This window comes from Gossypium hirsutum, chromosome D01 (genome assembly GCF_007990345.1).
Source record: "Gossypium hirsutum isolate 1008001.06 chromosome D01, Gossypium_hirsutum_v2.1, whole genome shotgun sequence".
Lineage (NCBI taxonomy): Eukaryota > Viridiplantae > Streptophyta > Magnoliopsida > Malvales > Malvaceae > Gossypium > Gossypium hirsutum.
Window position 1 is genome coordinate 2447105 of NC_053437.1, and position 12846 is coordinate 2459950.

At 30.2% G+C, this 12846-nt stretch overlaps 1 protein-coding gene across 1 annotated transcript; it reads left to right on the plus strand.

Moving 5' to 3' along the window:
• Positions 1-4401: 4401 nt before the first annotated feature.
• LOC107936111 (transcription factor bHLH147) lies at positions 4402-5304 on the plus strand. The gene is given in 2 exon segments (XM_016868773.2): positions 4402-4958; positions 4961-5304. Coding segments are annotated over 2 exon segments (642 nt in total). The 5' UTR covers positions 4402-4588; the 3' UTR covers positions 5233-5304.
• Positions 5305-12846: the final 7542 nt, after the last annotated feature.

The window sequence follows — 12846 nt, forward strand, 5'->3', positions numbered from 1 at the left end:
CATAAACAATCTTTTAAAAGTCAATATTTACATTTACCAGACAATATAATTATATTTACTAATATTTCAGTATAAATATAGCATTTATAAAATTTAGCAGTAAAAATTCACTACTTAATATTTCAGCACTTAAGTTTTCAGTTTATCAAACACACCCTCATTTTTAAAGCTAAGCCTGTGAGTATCAGAATTATTCAATCTAATAAATAATCACGTAAATAATTTTTAAATAATTTGACAAATAACGTAAATTCAATAGCTTAAAAAATAAAAAACTAGAGGACAAATAATTTATTTTGCGTTAATTTTTTTACCTTTAATAAGTTAGAGACAAGAATAAATCCCTTCATCTAATTCAATTATTTATTATAAAATTAGTATGTTAAAAAAATGCTCTAGATAATAATTATTATAGCATAGATTTTTTTTAAAAAAAATTCAAAAATTGAAAGTAAATATATTAGGCCCCAAGTATGGCCTGGGTTCGAGTTGCGCTAGTCGCGTTGGTTGTTTGGCTTTTACTTTATTATTGTAATTTATAAGAAAATGACATACAATAAACAATGAAATGTTTGGTTGAATGGTAAATTTAAAATTTTAGTAATCCAATTAGAGTAGTCAAGCGGGGTCAAGTCCTACCTTATGTATATATTTTTTAGTTGTTGTTAAAATGAAAAGATTAAAATGTCCTCGAATAATATGATTTATTTTAATTACAAAAGGATATTTTTGTAATTTCTTAACAGATTTGGTACCCAATTAACACTTGACACCAACTTAGTCAACAATTTTATTAATAGTATAGAAGTATATATATACAACTGGTGGAGATTATAAATTGTGCATATAAAAAATGTATAAAATAGCATAATAAAGCTTTAATTGAGTAGTAAATTGTAAATTTAAAGTTTTAATCCATTTTGTAATAGCCTGAATTTTCAGTGATGTCGGAATGGTGATTCGAGATCACTAAATCTGACAAATGAGTAGAAAATATTATTAATTTAGTGAGTATAAGTTAAATGTGAAGTTAGGAAAATTGAATAGTGTACTAGGAATAAATATTAAAATAATTAGAATCGAAAATGAGGTATCGAAACCTCAAACTCATAAATCAAGCCATAAATATTTTTAGAAATATTTATAGAGTGTCATTAAGTAGGTATTAAAGTTTCGCTAGAAAATTCTAATGTTTGGGTGGTCAATTAATTCAAAAGGACTAAACTGAAAATAATGTAAAATTTGTTAAAAGTGATTAAATAGCTTAAGTGGTAAATAAGGAGGGGCTTAAGGCATAAATATGCCAATATGGAATAGTTTAGACGACATAAGAGAAGAAAAATCTGAAAAAGTGATGTAATAAGGGCGAAATTGGAAATTTTGTAAAAGTTAACAAATAAAAATCTTAACTAAAAGAGTTTCTAGGCAATTCATCATATTTCTCAGCAAAAAAGGCCATTGAAGGGTCCCTCCTAGCTGGTTTTTCATATATTTGAATCATGTAAGTTTAATTCTTGATTATTTTTTCTAATTTTTGTGATTTTGATACTTTTACAATTAGGTCCAACTAATTATTTCATTAGTTTTTGATTTCATGGCTGATTTTGAGAGTTACCATTGATGAGTGCTGAATTTTTATGATTAATGAACATGTAATTAAAGCTTTAATTTTATTATATGATGATTTTATTAAGTAATTTTGATAGAAATTGATTTTAGGGACCTAATTGTGAAAAAGTTTAAAATTAGGGTTTGGTGTTGCGGTTTTGAATATTAAAGGCTGTGTAGTAGTCTAAAATAGTTGGACAAGGTGTTAATTGAGAAAATTTATATCAATTGAGGGGTTAATTGAGTAGGGATCAAATTGCAAAAATTGTAAAGTTGAGGGTAAAAGTATAATTTCAAAAATTAAAGGGCATAAATTGTGAAATGAATTAGAATTGAATTAGATGCTGATGAATGAATAAATTTTTATTTTAGATCGAGAACCCGAAGCAAGCCGAGGAAAAGAAAAAGTAGTTGATTAGTCCCTAAACTTTTACAAATTCTGCAAATCGACCCAGGTACGTTCATATGGCTGAAATTTAATGATTAAATGTTAAATTCATGAATTATATAATGTATGATGAGATATATTTATTGTTGAAATTAGAATAAAATAAAAATGCAAATACTGAATAAATGATCAAATTGAGCGGAACGTCGAATTTGAGTACTTCTAATCAATGACAAGTGATAAATGGTAGCTTTAGCTACACTTATCTGATTGGTGACAAGTGGCAAGTGATAAGTGATAGCTTCAGCTACACTTATCTGATCAGTGACATGTGACAAGTGATAAGTGGTAGCTTTAGCTACACTTATCTTATCAGTGACAAGTGGCAAGTGATAAGTGATAGCTTCAGCTACACTTATCTGAGCAGTGACATATGACAAGTGATAAGTGGTAGCTTTAGCTATACTTATCTGATCAGTGGCAAGTGATAAGTGGTAGCTTAGCTACACTTATCTAATCAGGGACAAGCCATAAGTGATCATACGTAAGACCATAGTTATACTATGGCAAAGTGAAAGTGAAGTACTCAATTTTCCGTAACCGTTCCCTAATTTTGATTAAGGATGGTAAGTGACAAATGGGCCCAAAAGAATTATAGTAAATGGGCCCAAAAGAATTATAGTAAAAGAATAAGTAGTAGTGAATTTATACCAAGGGACTCACCAGTGATTTTGGTTGACAGATAAACTTAGTAATGATGTATATTGTATAAGTGTATAAATGTTTGTTAAGATTTATGTTTTCTGCCTATGAACTTACTAAGCTTTTTATAAGCTTACTTGTGTGTGTTTATTGTTTCTTGTAGATTGATATATATATACGTTCGAAGGATCGAATCTACATCAAGAATCACACTATCTAGATTTACTCCAGTAGATTTTGTTAAACAACTTTTTGATTTATATGGCATGTATAGGGAATTGAAGTAAAAAGTAATATAATGAATGACTAAGTATGCAAAGTAAATCTAAATGTGATGGTTGTGTTAGACATTGAAATATACATGTTTTTAGCTTGAAATGGTTGATTGGTTGAACTTTATTAGTATTTAAATTAAGTAGTTGAAATACTAAAATTGGTTGTGAAATGAAATTTGCAGGGAATGTTAGATAATTATAAAGGGGTTATATTGAAACTTTTTAAAAAATAAAATAAAATTGCAATGGAACAATTTTTAGACAGCAGCAATGATGTAACTTTGAAAAATCACCAAAAATAGTGGAAATTGAATTAGAAGTTGAGTGAGATATGAAATTAAAGCTAAATGAGTCTACTTTCACATGAAAGAAAAAGAGTAAGAAAAAGAGTTATATATTTTTATATATTTGAATATTAGTGAGATAGGGTAAGAATAGTTTCTAAAGTCCCCTGTTCTGACTTTAGAAATTCATTAAAAATTGTAAAAAAAGGAATTATGAGTTATAATTTATATTTTTAGATTTATTAATGAGTCTATTTTAAGTAGAAATAAGTGGAAGCACCATATGAAGTCTGTACAATGAGATAATTGAATTTTAGTGATGAGAGGTCAAGATAGTCGATCAGTGAAACAGGGGAGAATTTAACTAATAAAATATACTAATTGGCTAAACCAAAAATTCTTAAAAATTTATGGTGAATAGACATATGAGCCTAGTTTTTTGAAAAATTTACAGATATGAATTTTGAGTTTTTTAGCTTGATTTATAATTTATTTAGTGACTGCCGCGCAGGTGGACAGCTTTATTGTGAACAGTGAAATAACTTTTAAAAGTAAATTTTTATGCCCCGAACTTTTAAGTTAAGTCAAGTAACGCCTCATGCTCGAATTCGGCAACGGTCTTGGGTAAAGGGTGTTACAGATTTGGCATGATTTTAAATCACATCATAAGCATACTTTTTTTTTTGTTTGTTTTTTAAATGAAAAGGCTAAAATAATTTCAAATAATATGACTTGTTTTAATTATGAAAAGACATTTTCGTAATTTTTTAACTGAGTTGATATTTGATTAACTCGTTATACAAACTCAATCAGAGACTTTATTAATAATAAGTATATATATAACTCGTGGAGATGATAAATTGTGTATATTAAAAAATGTATAAAGATATTAAAACAATGTAAGTGACATTTATAATTAAATAAAAATATTTAAAATTAAATTATTTTAAAATACACGTGTCAAACATTCTGCAAAAAAAAATTGAAACGGAACACGCTCGCAAGAGCGGTCCGACCGAACGATCCACACCCCCAGCCAATACCAAAAGCCAATAAATTAAAGGGAAAATACCCAATAACCGACGCATGCTTTCTTTACGGCCTTTTCTCTCCCTCTAACAACGAACCATCGACATTCGTTACCGACTCCGTTCCGTCCGTTCATCCCCGTTCTAACATATTTCTCTGACTTCAACAAAAGCCGTAATAAATTCTTTTTCTCTCTTATTTTTTGGAATTTTGGTTTCAAAAATCTAAAAAATTCTGAATCTAAATTCCTTTTTTTGCATTTTTTTGTAATTCACCGAATCGTACAGATTTGATCCGGTGTGATGGCGTCCACAGTAATGAATCCATCGACAAACATGAATTCTGATCGAAGGAAGATGATGATGAAGAAGAAGAAACCGATGATCAAAGAGAATCAGATCAACCAGAGCCACACCAGATGGAAATCAGAGACACAGCAGTAGATCTTTTCCTCGAAACTCGTTGAAGCTTTGAGTCATCTCAGTCTGGAAAACGGTTCCACTCCTTCTCTTTCGGCTCCACGCGGTGGTCGAGCTGTACGTGAAGCTACTGATAAAGCTTTGGCCATCACGGCTAAAGGAAAAACCAGGTGGAGTCGAGCCATTTTAACGGGCCGGCTTAAGCTGAAGTTTCGAAAAAGAGGATCTGCCGCTGATGTGGCAGCCATCACCGGGATAGCCGGTCGAAGAAACCGAGAGTTAGCATTTCGAAATTGAAAGCGAGAAGTACACCGAATGTTCTAAGGAAAGTGAAAGTTCTTGGACGATTAGTTCTCGGTTGCCGAAAGGAACCATTACCAGTTATTCTTGAAAAAGCTACTGATTACATAGCAACACTTGAGATGCAAGTTCGAGCCATGACCACTCTCGCCGAGTTGCTATCTGGTTCCGCCGCCAACTCTAGCTCAGTCCCTCCACCTCATTCGCCGCCGCCGACTAGGCAGTGACACTTTTCTTTGTTATAATTTCCAAGTGTCACCCTCTCACCCTCTCTCTCTCTCTCTCTCTTTTACGTAATTTTTTCTTTCAAAACGAAAATATCGCCCCTATTTAAATACATGTGTTCTTTACTTCTTTACCTCCATTATTATTATTAATTTTAATATTATTCCATGGCTTTTGAATCCAATCCGCCATTGTTAACCGGAAAAAAAAAAGAAACAGGAAAACGAGGGGAAATCCAGCATTTTCACCTCTGGAAATATTATTACTCGTTGATGGATTAATGGTTGATTTTGTTTATTGGTTTTTTGAGGATTCGAATTTTTGATGATGAGGTGACAAATTAAGGTAGGTGACAAAATGCACTTGATAACTGATAGGGGCCCAAACCACTTCAGCCATTGGCTATTGGCTATTGATAACATGTTGTAACAGCCCGATTTTGGGTCTAGATGGAACAGTGGTTCAGGACCACAAATCCGACGAGGAAAATTTATTTTAAAATTATGACATGGGTTGCATTATGATAAGAAGGTTGCATGAAAATACTGATATGAAAATTTTATCGAATTAGTGATTAATTAAGGAAATGACCTATTTGTATAAAATGTAGAATTTGAATTCTAGAAGCTAGAAGGGTTAACTAGCTATGAAATTGTAATACCCCGAAAATTTCTATAGTAAGAAAGTAAGATAATATCCTTGATGTGGTAAATTAAGGAAATAAAGTGATAAAAAGGGTAATTGAGTTACGTCAACATTGGAAAGTATATTATGACATATTAATTCAAGAAAGGATTAAATTACAAAAGTGAGAAAAGTTTTGTTACCCAAGGGTAAATACTTAAAATTTGAGGGGTTAAAGTGTAAATATGAAAAATTTGAAGGACTAATAGTGTAAATATTTTAAGGGTGGAATGATCTAGAAACTAAGAAAAATGGATAGATTAGGACCATATTTAAAAAGGTGAAGAAGTTTGAGGGACTAAATCATAATTTTACCAAATTAAGTGATGACTCAAGGATGGAATTTTAAAAGATCATGAAGGGCAAAATGGTCAACTAGAAGAGAGAGAAATCTAGAAGATAATGATATGTTGGAGATATTTGATATTAATAAATAAATAAATAGTTTATTAATATTTTAATTTGATTTTTTAAATGATATTTTATTATTTTATTATTAATTTATTTAGTATATATATATGTGGAAAGAAAGATGAAAAGCAACTAACCCATCATCTTCCATGTATCCGACGTGAGGAGAAGAAAGAAATAAGAAAAGTTTTGTTTTCTTTACAATTTGGTCCTTCCTCCAAAAACTTACTATTTTCACCTAGAAATCAAAAGAATTTTCATATCCATCAAGAGAGAAAGATAACAAGAAGACTATGGGGAGCTAGAATATCAAGTTGGATTCAAGAAATTGAAGCTGAAGTAGAGAGAAAATCAAGTTAAAGATTGAAATCAATAGGACAAGGTAAGAACATTGAGATTTCAATATATTTTTAAGTTTGATATTATTGAAATAGCATGGAAAAGATGTTATAGTAGAGTTTTCTTATATAAAGTCTTATGTTCTTGATATATTAGTGAAGTGAAATAAGTGAAAGTGATGAGAAATATTATAGAGAAAGGGAATAAGGAAGTTATAAATTTAGTAATTAATATTTTGCACTAAAACAGTTTTGGACAACAGTAGTGGGTTAACTTTGAAAAATTACCATAAATTGTGAAAATGAAATTAGAGGATGAAAAAAAATATGAAATTAAAGCTTACTGAGTCTAGTTTCTCATAGAAGAAACGGTGTAAGTAATGGAATTATAAATTATGAGATATAATAGGTTTTGTAAAATCATCAAAAATTGGATAAAAATAATTAGAGGCTTAAATTTATATGTTTAAATACTTAACGAGTATATTTTCAATAGAAGCAAATGGTAACATCATTTGAAATCTGTACAAGGAGATAATTAATTTTTAGTGAAGAAGGGTCGAAACTGTCAGACAGCAGAACAGGGATGATTTTAAAGAATAAACTGTACTTATTGGTTAAACCAAAAATTCTGAAAATTTTATGGTAATAAGATATGTAAGTCTAGTTTCAGATAAAATTAACGGATCTTAATTTAGAGTTCTGTATCTCAAGATATAAATAATTTAGTGACTATGACTCAAGTGGACAGCTTTCTATGAATATATAAGTAAATGGTGAAATTATAGATAATGTTACCTATAAGCATGTTATATACATTAAGAATGTGGAATGGAGAGGAGGAGGAGGAAAATATATGATTATTCAACTAGCATGAGTTTTCATTAAAAATGATCAATTTACATGTTTTAGGTTCAGGGACTAAATTGAACAAATGTGAAACTTTATGGGTAAATTTGTAAAAATGTCAAAAAGTGACCAAATTGCATAAAGTGAATTTTTTTATTATTTAAATTAGTAAATTGAATGAAATATTAATTTAGATCAAGATTGGGGTGAAAATTCGAGAAAAATAGAAATTTTTAAAATGTCCCTGAATTTTGGTATTTCTGCAATTTAGCCTGTTAAGTTCATATGAACTATATTTTGTATAATTTTAATTGAAGTGAATGCTATTTGGTAATGAATATTATATAGAAATGTGATTTATTATTGTAATTGAATTGTTATTGGTAATATGTACAATTATTAGATGTATTGAAATGATTATCGGAAGCTCGATTGTGGTTGGTAGGAAATGTTGCATTATTTATATTGTGAAGAATTGTAAAACCATGTTAATAATTTGAAAGCTTTAATAATTAATGAAATTTTATGACTCGATTTAATACGTTTACAAGTGTATGTTTCGGTAATGCCTCGTACCCTATTCTAGCGTCGAATACGGGTAAGGGGTGTTACACATGTTATATGTTATGTTTTTATTGAAAAAGGTTTTTTTTAGTAAACTAGGATGAAAATGATAATTCAAAAACTAAACTATTATAAAAAAATAGGTACGAAAATAAGAAAATATCTATAATTTAGAGTACTAATATATTATTTTTGAATAATCTCATTATAAATTTTGATTACATCTGTTATTTGTGACACAATGTTAGAACTACCCATATCCCTTCCTCAATTCATAAATAGAAGGATATTATACTTCAGCGTACTCAAACTCACATCCTCCTGTATTGGCAACAATGTTTATACCAACCCAGCTAATATTTAATGTCGTCCAAGATTCTAATATAAATAGGTTATTTAATTAAATATCACTTTAATCAATGTATATTATCACAAAGCAAGTGAAAAAAAGCAGCACTTTTCAGCTGTCAACATCCACCATTAGTGCTTCTTTTTTCAAAAGTAATTACATCCTTTTTTGTGTGTGTGAAATTGTTAAAACACATGCTTGCAATTGTACAAGCCCAATCTGAACCCTTCCCAAACCCATTACAAGACAGCCCACTAGCCTAACCCAATCGGCCCAATAAGCCCAACCGGCCCCAAACCCAGTCAGACTAGGGCAGAAACCCTAGCCCCCTGTTGTGCCTCACCTGCCCTCTGTTCACAGCCGTCACCACCCACTCCACTGCGCCACCTGCTCCAAGTCAATCACCTGCAAGGAGAGAAACAAACACGCAACAAGGGAAAAAAAGAAGCAGACAACACAAAACAAGAAAAGATTAAATCTTTTTCTTTCTTTTTGATCTTTCGCTATAAAAGCCGAACATAAGGAGAAAAATGGAGGGTTTTTTTTTTCGGGAACAGTGGGCTTTTCTTTCCCTTTTGATAGCATTTACAGAAATAAAAAGCAAAAAGTTTAAAGGTGATAAGCAGGGTTCTCTTTTATTTTCGATTTCTTCTTATATATTTTTTTCTTTTTGTTTATTTACTTATATATATATAATATAAAGAGAAAAGTGTAAAAAAAAAATATATACCTTTTGTGAAGTTTTCCGGCCACCGTGTACGGTGGCCGGCGCGACGCCGTCAATGGCGGAAGATCGCCGGAACCCATGGCCGGATTCTGGGCTGAGAAAGGGAAAGGGGAGAGATTTTAAGAGAAGGAAAATTTTTTAAAAAAAAGAGGGCTGAAAGTGAAGTGTTTTGAAAAAAACTGGGTTTAAATAGGCTTTTAAAACGACGTCGTTTTGGGCAGCCTTCTCAGGCACCAAAACGGCGCCGTTTTGATCTGACCCATTGGCCGACCCGACCCGCTCCTGGAGGATCCGCGTGTTTTCGACGGAAGGGCTAATTGCACCTTTAGCCCTTCCGCTTTTTAATGGTTTTATAATAAAGTCTTTTATTTTTTTTAATTTGGCCCCGCGATTTTTGCGCCTATTCTAATTTGGTCCTGAACGAAATGGCGCGCTAAAGGTTGGGAATATTTGCTCAATCAGCCCTCCATTCTTCGGGCGCATTATTTTTTGTCCCTCGGGACCCCCTTTTTCGTTTATTTGCATTTTAAGCTCCAAATTTCGTCTCAAAATTCGATTTAGCCCTTTGTTTTATTATTTTCAGATATTTTATTAATAACATTGATAAATTATATATTATTATGACTGTTATTATAGTTTGTTATTGTTAATATATTATTGTTTGTGTTTACTTATTTAAGTTTAAAGTGTAGGTGTCTTATTATAGTTATTATTATATAATTTTTATGTTTTATAATCCATATATATGTAAATCCATATACGTATTCATATTTTTATTTTTATTTTCTTTCATATGCTTACATATATGTACATATTTATATATATGTACTTTTATATTTTTTATAATTTTAATCATATTGTTATTTACTTATTTATTTAAGTTCTCATGATTATTTTAAGAGAATATTTTATTTTATTTGCTTATACATTTGTTATTTTGTGAATTGTTGGTTTGTTCTTTTATTTATTTTATTTTGATTGCTATTGCTTGTATTATTTTTTTTATATACTTTTGTATTTATTATGGTTTTGCCATGCATATCAACAATGTAATTTGTTTTCACATTCTCTTATTACGACTTCGTGTTTCGTTTTACTCAATATGTCAAAACTTGTTTTAAATAAATGGCATTTTGTGTTTAGATTCGAGAGGATCGTACCCTAACTTACTGGGTTTCGATTTTTACGATAAATCTAAATGCACGAATTTTTCGAACTCAAATTTCAAAACGATCTCGGGATTTAAAAAAGGAAATACGTCCTAACTTACTGGTCGTGAACTCATTTTTAAACCCGAGATGGCTAAAATATCTTTTAAATAAGTAAAATTCTGGCATTCATTCACGTATTGGGAATTTGAGACATTGTATTCTAACTTACTGGATATGATTCTCTTTCTCGAATAATGTGAAATATGCCCACTTTCCCAAAAAAAATTTCAACGTTTTAATACAAGGATCGTATTTTTAAATTCTTCTAAGTTTTCAATTTTCGACATTAAGACATTAAGTAATCAACTAAGGTACCAATTTTGGGCGTATCGAGGGTGCTAATCCTTCCTCGTGCGTAACCGACTCCCGAACCCGTTTTCTGAATTTCGCGGACCAAACTTGTTGTTTTAATAAAATCAAACCATTTATTAAAAACAACCGTTTTTCGAGGTGATCCAATCACACCTTATAAAAAAGGATTGGTGGCGACTCCTGTTTCATTTTTCTCAAAACCCAAGTCGACCCCGTTTTTATCAAAAAAATGGTGTCAACAGCAATCATACCCTTTTCATATTTGAGTTCATTTTTCCCTATTTCCTCCTCAAAGTTACCTGTTTCTATAACATGTTATATGTTATGTTTTTATTGAAAAAGGTTTTTTTTAGTAAACTAGGATGAAAATGATAATTCAAAAACTAAACTATTATAAAAAAAATAGGTACGAAAATAAGAAAATATGTATAATTTAGAGTACTAATATATTATTTTTGAATAATCTCATTATAAATTTTGATTACATCTGTTATTTGTGACACAATGTTAGAACTACTCATATCCCTTCCTCAATTCATAAATAGAAGGATATTATACTTCAGTGTACTCAAACTCACATCCTCTTGTATTAACAACAATGTCCATACCAATCGAGCTAATATTCAATGTTGTCCATAATTCTAATATAAATAGGTTATTTAATTAAATATCACTTTAATCAATGTATATTATCACAAAGCAAGTGAAAAAAAAAGCAGCACTTTTCAGCTGTCAACATCCACCATTAGTGTTTCTTATTGGATGTCACAATTCAAGCTTTTATAATAACATTTTCAAAAGCAATTACCACCTTTTTTGTGTGTGTGAAATTCAAATTCGTGTCACCTTATTGTTAAAACACATGCTTGCAATCATACCCTTTTCAAAATAATTAAAAAAAATGCTTTCGGCTGAAAAAAAGAAAAAGAAAAAAGAAAGCAAAATGGAATTTTACATCCCATAAAATGTTGACTTTTCAAAGCTTATTTAAATTAATGAAATGGAGAAATTTTGTTATTAGTCCTTGTAAGTTGTAAGTTGGTTAAATCTGATCATTATACTTTTTAAATGTCGAAAATTTAATCTCAGTCCAAACAATAACAGTTAAATTCGTTATGTCAAATTCTTTTATTAGTCTCGTACTTTGCATAAATTATGAGTTTAATATTTATTTTCAATTATTATCATTTTAAATTCATACATTTTTAAAAATTTAAAATTTTATTCATGAACAAAAACAACCATATTATGGTTTGCACTCAAAGATTTCGAATCTGTAATAAGCATTGATTACAGACCCATCGTCATGATTTGCTTGTAGCTTCTCCACTATAGCAATAGCATCTCCTTCAATAAGTAAAGTTTTTAATCTTTATAAAGTAAGTGTTGACACCATTTTTTTTTATGAAAACGGGGTCGACTTAGGTTTTGAAAAATGAAAACGAAAATGGGAGTCGCCACCGATCCTTTTTGATGAGGTGTGATCGGATCACCTCGAAAAGTGGTTGTTTTTAATAAACAATTTAATTTTATTAAAACAACAAGTTTGATCCACGAAATTCAGAAAACGGGTTCGGGAGTCGGTTACGTACGAGGAATGATTAGCACCCTCGTAACGCCTAAAATTGGTACCTAGTTGATTAATTAATGTCTTAGTGTCGAAAATTAAAATCTTTAAAGAAATTTAGAATACGATCCTTTATTGATATGTTGAAAATTTATGGGAAAAAGGACATATTTCACGTTAATCGAGAAAGAGAATTATATCCAGTAAGTTATGACACAATGTCTTGAATTCCCGATGCGCGAATGAATATTGAAAATTCACTTATTTAAAAGATATTTTAGTTATCTCGGATTTAAAAAAGGGGTCGTGCCCAGTAAGTTAGGACACGATCTTTTCTTAATTCCCGAGATCATTTAAAACTTGAGTTTGAAAAGATTCATGTATTTAGATTTATTGTGAAAATCGAAAACCAGTAAGTTAGGGTACGACCTTCTAGAATCTAAACACGAGATTTTGCTTATTTGAAAATCGAAACTTATGCATCGAGATAAATTAATCTAACTCGAAATAGTTAAAATGAAATATAAGGTTAATATGCGTACAAAGCAATATTGAATGTGATGGTATAAAAAATAATACGAGCAACAATAATAAAAATGAATGA